This window comes from Nelumbo lutea, chromosome 5 (genome assembly GCF_056320005.1).
Source record: "Nelumbo lutea isolate HS-2025 chromosome 5, American lotus-T2T, whole genome shotgun sequence".
Lineage (NCBI taxonomy): Eukaryota > Viridiplantae > Streptophyta > Magnoliopsida > Proteales > Nelumbonaceae > Nelumbo > Nelumbo lutea.
In genome coordinates, this window is record NC_142688.1 from 14572238 (window position 1) to 14590467 (window position 18230).

At 35.5% G+C, this 18230-nt stretch overlaps 1 protein-coding gene across 1 annotated transcript; it reads left to right on the top strand.

Annotated features, from left to right (window-relative positions):
* Positions 1-1152: 1152 nt before the first annotated feature.
* On the top strand, positions 1153-17635 carry TOC64-V (translocon at the outer membrane of chloroplasts 64-V). Its single transcript, XM_088947714.1, has 13 exons — positions 1153-1672; positions 1779-1931; positions 2418-2542; positions 4228-4353; positions 5566-5748; positions 5959-6103; positions 10837-11005; positions 12363-12497; positions 12610-12810; positions 13534-13661; positions 14324-14375; positions 16822-16891; positions 17257-17635. The coding sequence occupies exons 1-13, from the start codon at positions 1440-1442 to the stop codon at positions 17337-17339; spliced, it is 1803 nt and encodes a 600-aa protein (XP_088803840.1). The 5' UTR covers positions 1153-1439; the 3' UTR covers positions 17340-17635.
* Positions 17636-18230: the final 595 nt, after the last annotated feature.

The following is an 18230-nucleotide window of genomic DNA, read 5'->3' on the forward strand; positions in this document are numbered from 1 at the left end:
GCTATGTTTGGTTTGAAGGAAAAAGTAGGGAAAGGAAGGGAAATGTATGGGAACATTAAGGCTCTGTTTGGTTTGTGGGATGGGGATGAGTTCTCTCATTTGTTTTGAGGGAAATAGAAGGATGGGATGAGAAAAATGTGGGATGTCAGATCCCAAAATCGTGGATTTGGGGTTGCACCAAAACCATGCGACCCCAGTGAAAAAATTTGAGAAACCACTATTACTGGCCTTCTTCTTCACCTGGCAAGGAACCGGTGTGAGGGGCAACGACGATCTGTGACGATCTCCCTCCATCTTCCTCTTCTCTCTTCTCTCTTCTCCCTCACCTTCTTCCCGTCTTCACCAGATTTGCGACGATCTACGAGGGGCACTTCTATTCTTCCCATCTTCACCAGATCTACTTTCTCAGCTCTCACCACTGCAACTCGTTGAGCTCTTATTCAACTCTTGGCATCTCTCACCGCTGCAACTCATGGAGCTTTGTTCTTCAACTCTCAACTCTCACCACTACAATTAATGGAGATTTTTCTTTCTCAACTTTGGCAACAAACCAACCCGTTACAATGTTTTTTCTATTATTTTTTCATATATAAAATCAAACAATGGAAAGGTAAATTTTTACACTTTCTCATCCCATTCCACTCAAATCTTCCCACAAACCAAACGAAGCCTTACAAATATTGCATTGGTTTCCTTACATTTTCCTTTCTTTCCCTACCTTTTCCTTCAAACCAAACATAGTATTTGTGAAACTATAGCCTCTCCACAACAAATTGAAATTTTTTGCATTCCAACCCTCTACCAACATTATCTCAATTGGAACCAGTGGAACCTGCATGTATGAGATATGCAGTGTGAAGATGAAGTTGGTACAGAATTGGAATCTGTTTTGTTGGTAGGTGATCCGGGGCTCAGGCAAAGGAGCTTAATCAACGCAACGCAGAAAGCCCATTTGTTTTACATGTCGTGTTTTGTTGTAAAGGCTGCAAATGCAAATGGAAAGTATTCTCCACCTTTCATCCTACGCGACGTCATATTCCTCACAAAACCCAACGGTATTGGCGACACACAATCATCCAACTGCAGGGGCATTCCGTAATTTCATAAAAGTCGACGCCCTAAAATATATGTGTCTAGACCAAAACCAGTATCAGTTTTCGCGGCCCGGCCAGCGCCTGTCTAGCGTTCCTCCTTCCCCCGCAGGTTTCCAACCATCTACCCCTCGGTTCAGACTACAGACATCTAAAAAGTAAAAACTAAAACCCCTCCATCGCAAAACTATAAGGTGAGCAAGTTAACGAATCTTCTTCACTTCTTATTACTGCCATGACGATCTAGTTCGAAGCAAACCCTAACTAAAACCCTACAAAAGCCCTACCACTCTGCAATAATTTTCGCTAAAAGTAGAAACAGTAAAATATTGATCAAGTTTGCCGGCGATGAAACTGGGGAAGATTAATGTCTCTACCACAAAAGCTTGGATCATTATCGGCATCGGCGTCGCCGGGGTTATAATTCTCGCTGAGACCAGAAGGAGAAGAAGAAGGAAAACCGAAGCCAGGGAAGATCTTGGTGCATTCATCGAACGCTTCGAGCTCCTTCCGGCCCCCCAACTCCCTCCTCCCGCAGCTCGCCAGCTTCTCTCCGGCCTCAATTTCGCCATTAGTGACATGTTCGTATCCTCTTGTTATCGTAAAGGTTTGTCTTTATTCGGGTTTCTCTGTCTTTTTTCTTGGCAAAATTTTGCGTTTGATCGTGCTGTCGTTGGGACTTTGTAGTTTTGATGTCAAGGAGTATGTGACTGGATTCGGGAATCCGGATTGGAAGAGAACGCACGAGCCGGCTGGTCGGACTGCGGTTGCCGTGTCGTCCCTTTTGAAAAATGGGGCTACTTGTATTGGCAAGACAGTCATGGATGAATTGGCTTTTGGGTATGCATTCTGATGCTTATGCTGCCTTATTTATTTGTTTGGGTTTTATCGTCCTTGTTTGATTTTAATGGGATGCGCATGCAAGTTTTCTTTCTGGGTTTAATTAAATAAAGGAAACGAAACAAATGAGAAATGGTTTATTCGTTATAGTTCCCACTCATTGTTCCACGAGGAATTGCATCTCATTGAAGGAAAATTATGTCTCTGAATTTGATTCATAGACTCATTGGTCGTGTCAGATTGTTTCGGGTTTAGTTTATAACAGTGTACGATTGCTACTGCGTTCTTTTTATTAAGGCTCTGTTTGGAAAGAGCACAAATACAAATTTGTAGAGTGCAAAACCTTACATTTTATATTATTTTGTATGTATTTGTACTGTACATATTTGTATTTGTACAAAACCTTACATATTTGTACTCCTTCCAAACTGAGCCTAAGGAACAATTGAAGATCACCGTACGTCCCATTTGTATTTTCTTTTGCAGGATTACTGGAGAAAACTTACATCATGGAACACCGAATAATCCAGAAATGCCATCTCATGTTCCTGGAGGATCGTCAAGTGGTTCAGCTGTGGCTGTTGCAGCTGGACTGGTGGACTTTGCTCTTGGTAAGGAATGCAGGGCCGAGTGATTGATCTTGCATATGTTTTGAACGCAGAAACTCAGCATTTGTGTTGTTTACGCAGCATTGTAGTGTTTATATAAAAACAAAAAAATGATGCTAAGGTTTATATTGGCCTTAAAGATATGCATCATACATGCAACATCAACTTCTATTTTTTGAGAAACTAACAAGGTGGCATAATTTCTTGCAAATAGTGAAACTGCACAATTAAAGCTGTGAATGGAAACAGTGCACCTTATGTAGAAGTTTTGGCACAGGGCAAAGTTTAAACACACCTTCCTCAGTTCTACTGCAATGCCTCCCTTATTTATGTTTCTGTTAATGCATACTTTTTGTAGATAATAATAAATTAATAAAATACCTGCAATATAGGTTTTTTGTTAAAAGTTTTAATCACATATAAACTTAGGCTGATAAGTGTATACTCCTTTTTAATTTGGTTTACCAATGTTGGGTTGGCCTATTGAAAATGTTGACATGTTTGTTGAGAGTTTGTTCCCTAGATAGTCTGTGAATTCATGTTCTAGCCTTCTAGGGGAAAAAGTTCATCATATTGAAGTTTAAAGATTGCTGGGTTATCAGGTAGCTGAGTAACCATGTTGTTAGTTTTGTACCAACATGCAGGGAAGTTTCAAATATGCCTTTTTTTCTTCCTTTCTTGGTTTTGTTGTTTTGCATAGTTTTCAAGGTGCTGACACGGGGATGCTGTGTAGCCTAGGTGCCAAGGCAACCCACTTAAACATCACCTAGGTGAATAATCTTCGTCTAGGTTTGCAACCAACAATCATCTTTAACTTGTACTTACGAATAATCTTCATGAAATAAGCATTAACTTCATATCAAGATATAGAAAGTGAACATCTTCACAAGAAGAAAAAGAAAAGAAAACATAAAAATTATAGGGGCTGAATCTCTGTTTTTGTCCTAGGAAAACAAGAAAAGAAAGGGTGGAAGAGAAAGAAGAAGAATGTCTTGATTGTATAAAATTTTAAGTTCTTCCTTGCTTATCCATTCAGGTTTTGAAGTTGAAGACAACATACATGAACACGTTTGTTGATTAAACCCTAGCAAATAAAAACAATAAAAAGAAACTAGTATATAAACCCATAGAATGAATAATTTGGTTCAATAATGCCTATTTTATTACTTTTTCAAAAAATGAATATATTAGTTTTTTTCCCAAAAAATTTGATTTTATTATTATAATCTGAGAAAAAAATAAAAAATATTATATAGTGCGTACAAAGAAGCTACACGCTTAAGTGAGGCAAACCTCCATAGTCTGTTTGCTTCTTCTTTTGCATTGATTTGGTGGTAGCTTCAGAATATGCTTACTGTTTTCATTCATTTTAAGTAAGAATTGCTAATAACTAAGTTGTTGGTTATTGATTATCCAACTATCAATTGAACATTAGTTTTTTTTTTTTTTTTTTTTCTTTCTTTGATTATTCCTTCTTCTGATTGTAAAGTGATATCCTTGTCTTCTTTTTTTATAGTTGAATTAACAATTTATACTTACTTACCCATGCAACAATCTTTTACTTTGTTTGCCATGTTTGTTGTCCAGCTAAGGCCTTCATTGACCCATTCTCGCTAGATTATGCATAGATCATGTGGTTTTGCTTTTGCTATTCTTTTTGATCATGTGAAGCCCTTCCTATAATGTAGGTACTGATACGACTGGATGTGTACGAATCCCAGCATCGTGTTGTGGTATCATTGGATTCCGACCTTCTCATGGTGTTGTATCAACTGTTGGAGTTCTGTCAAACTCGCAAAGTCTAGACACTGTTGGTATGGCACATTTGTTCTTTATGCCGTTGGGGGCTGGAACTCTTGACAATTTAAAGCTTGAACTCTTCTGTACCATTTCAACATTTGTGGAAAGTTTTAAGTTTTCTAGCTGCTGTTTGATCCATTTAGTGGTCTGGGTCTTGTTGTATCTCTCTTCAATGTGCTGAATAAATTACATTACCATTTTCCAAAAAAAATATAATTTGTATTATGTTGGTGTAATTTCAATTATTCTTTTCTAGCTGCTAAGAAGTGTCTTACAATTCTTCTTGACAATTTAAAGCTTGAACTCTCTTGCTCATGGTGGTGGAGTGAATCCCTTGGACATCCTCTGTTCTCAACTGGATCTTGTAGGGCTGATCTTTAAAGCTTGATGATCAGATCATCAGAATGAGAAATCCCAGAACTCACTGTGTGGGTTTTGCAAAGGTGATCTATATGGTGACAATAAATAACTGAAAATTTTAGAAGGTACTTACCAAAGGTAATGATATGAACATGCATTCCTTAAGATTAAGCTTAAATAAACAGAAAATATCAGATACTCTAAATGGAATGGTATTCTATACACCTCTATTGATTTAGTCAAGCCAAATAGACAGCACGCCAAGCCATCATCTATCATTGTGGAAGAGAGAGAAGAAATGAATGGAGATGAGAGATATGGGCAGAAATAGAAGTAGGATAAAAGCAGAATGACCAAAACGTGGAATGAATTGGCAATGGTAGAGGGTATAATGGGGAAAGAAGGCAAGTTATAAGGTCTGGGTTTGACCTGTATAGCCTACAACTCTCAAGAAAGTGAGGGAAGGAAAGAACATATAGTGCAGGTAGAAAGGATAATATGTTAGAAATTGAAGGTCATAATTGGAAGATAAAGTGTAATAATTGATGACAAAGGCGTTCAAATCCCCTTTTTATATAATGTAATATATAATTAAGGAAATTGTAAAGGGTTAAGGAAAGTGAATGGCAGTTGAGACGAAAATCCATGGTAGAATTATTAATGAAATGTTTATTTGGTCTCAGTGATATATAATGTTGATACAGTCTAAGGATACTTTAAGCATGCTGAAATATTGAAAGACTTAAGCTCCATGCCAACTCTTTGGATATAGTTTTTTTTTTTTTTTTCCAGCTATTTGTTTCCTCTAAAGTATTCTCATTATGTTTCTGAGTTTTTTTCTCATTCCATAATTTGGAAAACCTCAGGGTGGTTAGCCCGGGATCCATCTATTTTGCACCATGTTGGGCGTATACTACTCCAGGTATCTCCAGTGGAGCTTAGAAGGACCAGATGCTTTATCTTCGCTGATGACTGCTTCCAACTTTCAAAGGTTCCTAAACAAAAGTCAGTCTATGTTGTTAACAGATCAACTGAGAACCTATCTGGGTGTGAGTATGCATGCATATAATGTTGTTTCTGACATGATAGCATTTAGAGAAGTATTTATTTTATGACCCTAATAGTAATGCTTGTAGTTTTTTTCTTGATCAATAAGTCATGCTTGTAGTTTGCTTGGCTTCCTCTAAAAGTCTTTGATGTGCTCATGTGCCCATGTTGTTTGAAATCATCATTTGATCTTTGTCTCATTAATTCTGCAGATCAGCCACCCAAACACATGAATATTGGTCAGTATATTGCTTCAAATGTACCAAGTCTAAAAGGATTTCATGAACCATCTTCAAACTTGCATCATGGAACATCTACTTTGAAAGCTTTGTCTACTGTGATGCTGTTGCTACAGAGGTAATTTTGATTGGTTTCATGGATTTTTGGGCACTGTACCAGTGGAAAAAGTATTTGTCATTTAGGGGTACTTTAAATCTGGTGGTGGGGCAATATATATTTGTTTTATATCAGGACTGTTTTTTGGATTGGAAACTACAATTTTTTTTCAGTAGCATATAAATGTAGTTTGAACAGAAAAGAATGGAAAAATATGATTGCCCAACCTTTATGAGATTGCTCAAAAATCAAAACAAAGACTGCATGGTTGCAGAGGCATTTGATTGGGTAGGAGATACTGCAGTTTGGTGTCCAGTGTTCAGAAGGAATTTAAATGATTGGGAGGTTGGGCAGTGGATGGAGTTGATGCAGCAGCTATTTGGTATAACTCCTGGCTCCACAGGTAGAGACAGAGAATTTGAAAGTGGGATAAAGAAGGATTTTTCACAGTGAGATCTTTCTATAATAAACTCACGAAGGTGGAGGTGGAGGTGGAGGTGGTGGATTTCTCAGAGGCTGTAGTATGGAAACCCGCAGCCCCTCCAAAAGTTGCTTTTTTATTATGGGTGGCAGTGTTGGGCAAATGTTTGACAGCGGAGGTTTTGGCCAGAAGAGGGATGAGTGTGCTGCCTAGCAAGTGCATTATGTGTGGGGAAGCATCCGATGACTTAGAAGTTAGAACATTTACTGATCCATTGCAGAGTTGTTTCTTTGGACAAAGTTTTTGGGGCTGTTTGAAGCGCAGTTTGTTTCCTAGAAAATGTGCTAGCAGTGCTTCAGAGTTGATATCTGAAGGTCTCTTGAAAGAAGGCAAGGTCATTTGGAGAGCAGGTCCAGCTTTAGTGATCTGGACAATATGGACAGAAAGAAACAAAAGAACGTTTGAAAATGTGTATGTTTCAGAGGAAAATTTATATAAAGGTTTTTGGGGTAGGATCCCATAATCTGTTCAGGATTAGACTTTATCTCTCCTTTTGTACTGCTGGAGCTCTTTTTGTATCTATTTGATGTACAGCTTTTGACTGGGCACTGCACAGCAGGTGTGCCTAAGGTATGCACCTCACCTAGGTTATAGGTGCAGCCCTTTCAAAAGGCGTGTGCTTGGTGTGCCTTGCGCCTCAGCCCAGGTGTGCGTCTTTTGAAAATTTGATGCCTTTTTGCTTTTTTTGAACTTATCGGCTGGATTGGGGGCTCTGCCGCTGTCTCCCATGCTATGCCCCTCAAGGCAAGCCCAAACAAGTCCACGTTAGGGTCTTAAATTCTCAGTTCTCACACAAAAAATAATGATTTTGTAATTTTAATTGCTATTTAAGAAGATATTTTATTAGGACGAATGAATGAACAACATTACCAAATCGAATATGCTTTACATGTTATGTTTATGTATTTTAATTTTAGATAATAGGTTTTTTATTTTTTTAAAAATTTATTTTAAAATTTAGCTTTATATTTTTTATTAATATTATGTTTAATATTTTTTTTGCATTTTTTGAATTTTTTGACTTTTATTTTTTATTTTTAGCATTTTTTATTGTTGTGCCTTGCTTCAAGAAGGTGCGTGCCTTGCCTTGCACCTTGTGCCTCAGGCTCAAATTGACCCATGCACCTTTTTTGCACCTTGCACTTTTAAAACACTGCTGCATAACTCCTTGTGCAGATTTGGTTCATACTTTTTGTCTAACTAGTAAGTGTGCACATGTGGTAATTCTAGATGATGATAATTATAGTAATAATATATCCAAAATTTTCTATAAACTTTATGTATTTCTTATTTTTTGTTTTTTATTATTAATCAGGTGTAGATTGCAAAATTCGAATCTGATTACATAAACACCTCATCGAAATACATGATAATTAGATTGAATTGTGAAGTTTCAAGTAACATTGACACGCCGATTTGCTTGGCTAGACTCTTATTTTTGTAGTGTTTTATCTTTTTGGTGTACCTTTTTTCTTTTATTCATTTATAAAAAAATGTAAGATTTAAATTGAAGGAATGAGGTGAAAAGTAGTAGTTCAATTTGCAATTTGAACCTTACAAATAAATAGGAACTAAATTAAAAAATGAATATTTTAGTCACTACTTTAAAAACCGAACTAGACCGAACGGTCGAACCATTTTAGCCCTGAACCGCTATTTTACAAAAAAAACTATTGAAATGGTCAGAGAATTATCGACTTGAATGGTTTAATCGTTAAAATGTTCAACCCGATTAGTAGTTTTGGGTTGCTTTCAAACTAATTCCAAATTTTTTATTTATTTTAAAATATAATTTAGAAAATAAAAAAATGAAAAAAAACTTTCATATCTCATATTCATGTTCAATTATTCCTGATGGCCAAAATTAGTTAGGGTTTTTAGTTTTTCCATTTTGATTTTGAGTTTTCTCATTTATGTGATCTTTTTAAGTTGTAATAGCAAAAAAATTACAACTCCAATGAAGAAATTGAAAAATCAATGCAAGAGATGAGAGATTAAACACCGACCTTGTATTAAAATATAAGGTACACCAAGTCACCAATGAAGCAAATGATTTGGGATTTAAGATAGATTTAGAAAGATGAGAGAGATGTAAGAAGAGGGCAAACAATGCTGTAGCGGTGGTGATGATGAACATGGAGATAGTCGCCGATGGCTTCTTCTACTTCTCAAGGCAAAATGGTTATGCAACAACGACCGGTGAACATGGTGACAACCACCTCTAGCGATGCTTCCTTCTTCTTCTCTTTCCTTTTTTTTTTTAACTTCTCAGCTTTAAGCAGCCGTTTCCTTCTCAAAGTCTCACACTCCCCTCTCATAATAATGTATATATACAGTGGACTTTAACCTATTCTTAATCTAACACTCAAAATAAAAAGTTACATTATATTTTACATCTTACCAGTTTGACCCACTCAAATTGGACGGTTGAACCCTTGGCCCGGAAACTGGAAGCCAAAGCGGTTCCGTTTCTGGGTCGGTTTTTAAAACCTTGATTTTAGTCAAAAGAAAGTTTCACAATCTTATTATATTTTTAATAGTAGTGTAAATATAGAATTATAGATGCATTCAATTTCTTCTATAATTTTTTTTTTGTATTTTTGTGTAAAAATAATTCTAATATGTCACAATTACTTTTTGTTTAAGATGATAAATACATGTGCTCAAATGCTTTTTTTTTTGCAAAATTTATGTATTTTTTATTTATTTTTATTTTTATTATTTATTTATGACATTAAAGGTTAACACATTTGACCCAAAAGTTGAACTTTTTATTATTAATTTTTATATTTCATTTTTGGTCTATTCTAAATTATGTATTTCATTTTCATTTTGAATAAAAATAATTCTTGTTTATTACACTCATTTTTCTAATTTTTGATTAATAAAAATATCATAAATGTTTTTTACATTTTGTTGTAAATTTCTATATTTATTTTTATTTGAAAGATTTTATTGCCTAACTATGACTTCATAGGTTGACCAATTTGATTTGGATGGTTGAATTGCTCAGCCACCAGTTGGATAAAGAATGCTTTTTGTTTTTGAGTAAGTTTTAAAATATACAAGTTTATATTGTTAAAAATTCTGACATAGATCTAGTTAGTAGCATTTATTAGTGAAAAATAACTTAAGAATATAGGATTTAATAAGAGAAAATGGGATTTAATATGACTTAATGAGAGGGGATTAAATGAGGTGGAAAGTAATAATTGAAGTTACATTTTCAACCCTTACAATTAGAAATGGATTAAATACACAAATATGGCCATTTTAATAGTCATTAAAGCTAGCATTAAACTAAAATAAAATGACTTTTATGCCCTTTCTCAAACAAAGAAATAGAGGGTAGTTTTAGTCCGAGAAAAATTTCACTGCATCCACACTTTTATATATTTTATAGATACATTGTTTTAACTTTTCTCAAAAAAAAAAAAAAAAAGAAAAGAATGGCAAAACGAGATTCATGCTGCTAATCCCATATAATTGGGACAAGGCTTAGATGATTCTGGTGGTGGTGCTGTGGTTGTGGTGGTGGTGATGATGATGATATAAATGTAGTTGCACTGTTATAATAGTAACAGTACTTCGCTTACTTTCTCTGTTTTGCCCTTCCTATTTGATCAACTTGTTACATTTTAGGGTTTCAAATATTTTGTTTAGATTTCTCACCATTCTTTGTTAATTCTTTCCTTATTTTTTTTTATTTCACATGCCTGAACATTCATATTCCTTAACCAGTGCTGCTGCCTTATTTAGAAATCTAGGAGACCTTAAGAGAAACTTCAAGCAACCCAAAATTCCCCATCAGTTGACTTAAACAACTGCTCTTCAGCCCTTTAGATTTCTTAATGCCAACCCTTCTCCCCCAGTTATACCCTCTTTTTTTCATGGATTTTTAGCACTTTATTGTTCTCTTTAAAACAGAGTTCATTAATTCTAATCATAACTCAAATAAATCCTACATTCTAGAAGTAAGCGAGGACCACATTTTTTTCCCTAGTTGTTCTATCTTCTATTCTATTCACCCTTAACTGACATCCTAATTTCAGTTTTTTTTTTTTTTTTTTCCTGCTACAAAGTCTTAATTTAAGTTGATATCCCCTGTTTTTCCCATGTATACTGTTTCATAGTACTTGCAAATTGCCACTTTTTTCTCCCCCATTTCTTATTGGGTATCAGTTAGAGACCTTTGAGTTGGTGGTCTTAATGCCTTTTATGTGATTGCCAATTTCATACTAACCAACACCGGTTATACATATAACCTTTTCAGATATGAGTTCAAGACAAATCATGAAGAGTGGATTAAAACAGTCAAGCCCAAGTTAGGACCTGATATCTCTGGTCGTGTTCTTGCAGCAATTAACACTAGCAATGAAAACATTAAAACTTTCTATAAAGTCAGGATTGAATTGCGTGCTGCTCTTCATAATCTCTTAAAGGTATTCAACATCTTATCTTTGAGCCTCTTTCTTGTAGACTAGGCATATCTGTTGCAGTTTGCTCATGCTTATCTATACTTTTGGTGGTTTTCAAAATTTTCTTGAAAATTGTATCAGTCATTTAACCAGGAAGGGGCCTAGTTTGTTTTTTTGCTGGTTTAACAAGGAGGTTCAACCTCAACCATATGAGACTGTGCTAGGTTTCGTTGTATCAGAATTGAGTTCTTTTCTGGGTCATCTAGGTTCAATTTGGTTTTTGAAAACATTTGTATATTGTTGTTATTTGTTTATTTCTATGTTTTTCTGAGAGAGAAGAGGTTGCATATTTGTTTAAGTGTTATGCTTGCAGTGATATTCCATAGCATATTAAGGTTGTTGATAGGACAGGGTTAGAAGTGATGTCATACAAAGGAACCTAGGAGTAGCTCCAAAAGGTGATAAAATGAGAGAAAGCATATTGTGATGGTTTGGTCATGTGCATGGAAGACCATCTATATCACCTGTTAGAAAAAGGGATCTGTTACAATCTGAAGGGGCTAGAAGAGCTAGGGGTAGACTGAAAAGGACTTGGGTGGAAAAAATAAGAAATGATTTAAGTGTCCAGAATTTAGCAATGGATATGGAGCTGAACAGAGTGTAATGGAAAAACAGGATTCATGTAGCGACCCCATATAGTTGGGACAAATGGAGGAATTGGGAGAAAGTGAGAAACTTGATTTCTGCTTCCTTCCATGGTTTGTTTTCCTTTTTCAGCGTCTGTATCGGATTTTTTGGAAGGAATCTGATGAAAAGAGGTTATAGATAAGCTGTTAGCGTATTTCATCTTGCCATTTGGATTTGACTAGATTAATGGGAGGTCTGATATGCAATACATGGCTTACCTAATTGTTGCACAATTGCTATAAATTCTATTGTTCTAGTTTGTTTGTTTTTTTTTTCTATGTAGCTTACTATCTTTTTAAGATTTTATTGATTTGATAACTGTTACAAATCTGATCTGTACTGGTTTCAGCTCTAGAATAGCAGAGAAGAGAGAGAGAAGAGAGAAAGAAATGAGAAAGAAGAGAAGAAGTAGTAGGAGAGAAAAACTGCTTCGAACTAGAGAGAAAAGATTACTTTCTCTAGTTGGCCAGTTATTATTATGTGTTTCTAATAAAAGTCACAAAGACCGTTATGCCCCTAATTAAGTATGGGACATAACACTTAAAACAGAATATAAAAGACATTACACCACACTCTTAATATAAAATAAAATGGCCAAACTACCCCGGTACAGCTGACTCTAACAAAAACATTTGATAGTAATGTATTTTTTGTGAGATCCTATGTTTCATGTTTGTTTCTTACCCTGTTTTAGGATGATGGAATATTAGTACTTCCAACAATTCCAGATTCTATGCTAAAGCTTAATTCCAGCAAAAATCTGTTCACTGAGTTCCACAATCAGGCATTTGCATTATTGAGCATTGCGAGCATGTCTGGGTGTTGTCAGGTATTCTAATATAATCAATCTTCTGGAAAAAGGATTTTAGTAACTTCTATTTTTCCATGGTTTTTATGTTAGTGGAATTATATAGATGTCACAGCCTTGTTTCTGACTGCAGGTTACTGTCCCATTAGGAAAGCATGATGGTAGTCCTATATCCATTTCATTTATAGCATCTCATGGGGCAGATAAGTTTCTTCTTGATACCATTTTGGATATATATTCCTCTCTTCAAGAACAAGCCAGCATCACCTCAAATTCATTGCCAATGCAAGATATTGATGGCAACATTGATACTTCAGAACTCTTGAAAGAAAAGGTTGGTTGTATGTACAATGTTGAAGTGACTATTTATCCAACAATAAGAGCTTCCATTATCTTGGCATTAAACATCTCATTCTTTTTATACGCTAAAAGTTATATGTAAATCATATACAAAAACTGTGTTTTAAAAGGTATGGGAGCCTCCAGGATAGGCGCCCCCAAAACGTCTTTAGGCATATGCCAGAGGCGCTGATCCCTCTGCAGGTCCATGAGGCGTGCTAGAGGTGTACACTTCATGTGCACCTCATAAAATGGCAGAAAAAAAGGAAGCAAAGGAAAGGAAAAGGTAAGGAAAGAAGGAGAAGAAAAATGAGAAAAGAAAGAAAAGGAAAGGGAAGGGGAGGAAAGAAAGTTTGGGCCGGGGGCTCTGCTTCCGGACCCCTTAACACCTTTTTTCATGCAGCTCAATTTGTTTTTTTGTGCCAGAGGGATCTCTCTCCACTAGTCCAATTTCCTTCTGCAATCCCAATTCTCTTCCATAGTTTCAGGAGAATGTTTGAATTAAATACTGCAAAATTTGCATGCTTACAAACTCATAAATTGTGTGTTTGCAAGTTCGGTTAAGAATTTAATTGACATGTTACTATATCTTGTTGACAATGAAAATATTTGTCCATTGGACAAGTATCAGAACATCTGGCACTGGTACCTCATTTGCACAGGAATTTTATTTTCCTCTGATATGCTTTCTGTTCACTATTTTCTTGTTGTTTTGCAGGGAAATGCTGCATTTAAGGGAAGACAGTGGAATAAAGCTGTTAGCTACTATAGTGAAGCCATCAAGTTAAATGGCACAAATGCAACCTTTTACTGCAACCGAGCAGCAGCTTATTTGGAATTAGGATGGTATGTCACATTTTGGTGACTAGTAAGTTGCACATTGCAATTTCAGATGATGATAATTCTCATTCATTACATAGACATGCCCTATTTTTCTACAAATTTTATGAAATTGTGTTTACTTTTTCTATATTTTTATTTTTATTTTTAATTTATTACATCATAGGTTCACTTGTTTTACTTAAATTGTTGAACTGCTTACCCTCACTACTCAGAGGAAATGCAGTTACAATTAGTTTTTAAAACATTGGTTTTTATGTGCTTTTCAACCTGTGGTCAAATTTGCTAGTTGGACCAGTTGACCAATCATCCATTGAGGATTCCAGGTCCATTTCACCACCAAACTACTTGCTTGTAAAAAACCGTAGATGCAGCAATGACCTGGTGGCCCAACCAGCTGAACTATTTGACCCAGAACAGGTTACATATAAATTGTCTTTTTTTTTTTCTGATTTTTTGCATTTGACTTCCAAGTTGTCCAATACAATACCTGACACTGATACTTTAATCATTTCCGCTGACCCACCATTCAGATGGAAAAAACAGTTTCATTTCCGGGTCGATTATTAGGAATCTATGTTGCTTGGTATCAAGTTAGCCAAAAAACAATGTTGCATGGTATCGAGGAATTCCCTTTAACAACTAATTTCAATTCTTAATTTTTGCAGCTTTCAGCAGGCTGAAGCAGACTGCAGTCAAGCAATATTACTTGATAAGAAGGTTAATAGAAAGGACATTTAACTTTTATTACTTTATTGAGATTGCGTCTTTCTTTTTCTATTCTTTAGTCTCATTGCTATTGGTTATTGAGATTGTTACTCTTTTGGGAGCTTCTCCCCCCCGTTTCAGAAATACAATCATACTTGAAACTTTTCTGAAAAAAATTCTGTTCTGTTACATATATACCTCAAATGATTTAAAATCCAGAGTGTGATGTAAAGCACACCACCATTCTAAGGCATGAAGTGTAAAGGAGGTATAAGCCTCCTAAGCATGGAAATTTTAATTAATAAATAATTAAAAATAATAAAATATTAAACAATATAGTAAATATCCCATAAATAAGAAAAAGTATGTGAAACTAGGAACTTTCATTTTTTTTTTTTCAATTTCTAATAATAAAACCATCACATTTAACCATAGAATTGAAGTATCATCATCCATAATTTTAATAGTATTATCAGCTATCAATATAGGGACCATTGCTTGGTGTAATGATAAAATCTCAGGCTGGCAAGTATGAGAGCGTCGGCTTGAGTCTGAGAGTGGGCACTTTGTGCAAAAAATGCCAAAGGTTAGGACGTTATTCGGTCTACCCCTCTCAAGACCTCAGATAGCTAGGAACAACATAGGATAATGGCCTTAATCTATCAATATATTGCCTGCAAAGTTGATAACAAAAACCTAAGAATTAACAATTCACATAAATTTCTTGCCATTATCATAGATGTTGAAATCAAAATTTAAGAATTAAAATTTGTTTTTGGGGATGTGATGCATATGCAATTTAGACTCTCAAGGGAAGCAAAGGGGCTAATTTAAGAATTAAAAATGATCATGCTGTCAGGCTTGAACCTGACCTTTGGCATTTTTTTTTGGGCTTCGCCGCTTGGGCACAAAGTGGCTCTCAGACTTTGAACCTGTGTTCCACACTTTTCAACCAAGCAATGGTCCCTTGTTAAGAGATGATACACAGAATTCAAAAATTATACTCTTTTTTTTTTGGTGAATTTAAAAAATTATACTCTGGCAACACAGTATTTGTTGGTTTCAATTCAAGGTGCACTTTACTTTTCTGAGGTAGCTTTTGTTAGAGCTATTTAGCTAGATAGGGTATTGGTCTTAAGCAAAAATCATTTAAATGACCCAGTAACAAACAGGTGGGGTTGGGGGAGGATTAGAAAAGATAGGATCAGAAATGAGTATGTTCTTGGGAATTTATGACCATGAATGGCCCCATTAGGTGATAAAATGAGGAAAAGTAGATTAAGATGGTCTGACCATATGCATAGGCTAGTTGTGATCAATAAGAACAATGACCCGATCCAAGTTAAGGGGTCTAGAAGAGCTAGGGGTGAGTGGAAAAATACATAGATTGAAGTGGTGAGATGATTTCGAGGGCCCGTAACTCCACAATGGATATGCACTGAATAGAGTGGAATGGGAGAAAAAATTCATGTAGTTGGTCCCATATGGTCGCATCAAAGTTTCTTTTCAGTTGAGTTGAGTCGATATTCCTGTGCATATAAATATTTATTTTATCAGCGTCATGTGCATATAAATATATATATTTTGAAGCCTTGTACATATAAATATACTTTTGCATACATTATGTATAGAAAATGCAAAACTTTTGGTCATGAAATTTTTATTCTAATTTTCATTAAATAAAGTCTACCATGTTTTACTGGAATTTATGGATATTGTCTAAGGTTTTTGATTTTGAATTTTAGTTATACCTGACTAATCCTGTACTTCTCTCTCTCTCGTTGTTTACATGTTCAAGTTACTGTTTACCAAAGGTAAAATTATCATGTAGCACCAATGGAGGTGTGATAGGAAAGGTGGAGAGGCACTTGATTTTGGTCAGTTAGCCTTAGTAGGAAACTAGGAATATTTAGGTCTCATATATCATCCTTTTTGTAATCAGTGAAGGCAGATTTTTATGGCTTAATGATTTTGTTGGTTAAATGGAATATATGTAAATGGGGATATGCTTGTAAGCAGATAGATACTTGTTCCAAATACTTGTGTCAATGACCATTCTGTATGTACGTGGGGGATCCTCTCTCTCAATACAAATAATATAACACAAATGCGATAAGATTATATTTTCAAACTATTTTACCGAAATTTTTCAAGGACATAGTTGGACACCGAATTTACATGAAAAATTGAAGTTTCCGACACAATCCAGCACACCCTTTACAGTTATCTAGGTATACTTCATTGTCTGACATGTTATATATGAAGAGCATAGTTTTCTCTTTTCTCACAAATACAAAATTGATATTATATTTTAGCATTTTATTTAGTTTAGCCGTCATTCCAGAAATCAAGCACCACAAGATTGCTAATCTTGTAAAATGTCATTTATTGATCATTTTTGCATGCAGCAAAATCACATGCAGTGATACTGAATTATCTAGTTGTTTTTAATCTTCAGAATGTGAAAGCGTATCTAAGACGAGGAACAGCAAGAGAGTTGCTTTTTCGTTATAAAGAAGCTGCTGAAGGTGTGAAGTTTGATCTGATCTTATATTATTATTGTCTTTTAACATTTTTTATGGATGTCTTTTAACGTCAAGTTTTCAAGTACCTAAGCATGTTTCAGTATTAGATTATTAATTTCACCCAAAAATGTCTGTTATGGCAGTTTGAATCTTCATGGTAGTTGGTTTGCCTTGTAAGAAACTATATCCATCCGTGATGTTTACACTGCTTTCCACGTTTTACGAATTTGAGTGGGACTTGCTCCTTGTTTTGCTGTTATAATTTTTTGACCGTCAATCAACGTGGTGGTTGGACCATTTCTTATCTGAAAAATCTGCTTTGTTTTTCTGAACTGAAAACTTTTTATTTCACTGTTGACCTGGTGCAGATTTCAAGCATGCCTTGGTTCTTGAACCACATAACAAGGTTGCAAATCTTGCAGAGAAAAGATTAAGGAAACTTGCAAGCTGATGTTGCCGGAACCGTCTCACTTCAGTATATTTCCATATACAGAGATAAGTCGATCCAAGATATTACGTTGAGTACGATTTTTGCTGGAAAAATCAACGAGTGATGAACTATCGCTCTCCTTTTTCCTACTTTTGTATTATAGAAAACCCTAATTTTGACATTTTGAGGGCGAGAGACATTGATCAAATGTCAGCTCATTGTAATCAGTGCTGAAACCGAGCATTATACTGTAATTTTCTTTATGATTAATGTGGTCAATAAGCCAGCGAACTCAGTTTTGTTCGTTCATGACTAAATCACCATCATTTCTTCCATCGAAATACAGTTCTCTCATGTCCGCCATTCAGCTTTATCTCTACCGGCTCTTTCATGAAGATTTCAACCATTAAGGGACCGGGAATCTTGTACTTGACAATTTAATTAGGGTTCTAGTGGCAAATGCTATCCTGTGGGAGCACTGTTCCTTCCATATGATACGAGAATGAACTGTCACCACACAACTCAGCTCCCATGAAATGTAGACCTAGGTGTTTCTATACCCTATAGAATGAAGTGCTATGAACGTTGGTATAATCCATTTCCCATACAAATATAGAATGAAGTGCTATGACACGTTGGTATAATCCATTTTCCATACAACCAAGGATTTGTGTTTGGCCCTAGGCCTGAAGTACCAAGTAGGGGTACAACTTGGATGGGTTCAACCTGAGCCCAACTTGATCCAACCTGAGTTATTACATGGGTTGGGCCTATACCAGTTCATGGGCTGGGTAGTCTGATGGCCTGGCCCAGCCTGACCTGATATTTTTTAGGTTTGGATAAAATTTTAGACTCAAGGGTTCGGGCTCGGGCATTTTTCAATAAACTTGGCTCAGGCCCGATCCTGATCTC

Coding starts and splice junctions, on each gene's coding strand:
- TOC64-V (XM_088947714.1), top strand. CDS start 1,440: ATGAAACTGGGGAAGATTAATGTCTCTACCACAAAAGCTTGGATCATT. Junction 1,673..1,778: donor AATTTCGCCATTAGTGACAT/GTTCGTATCCTC, acceptor GGGACTTTGTAG/TTTTGATGTCAAGGAGTATG. Junction 4,354..5,565: donor GCAAAGTCTAGACACTGTTG/GTATGGCACATT, acceptor GGAAAACCTCAG/GGTGGTTAGCCCGGGATCCA.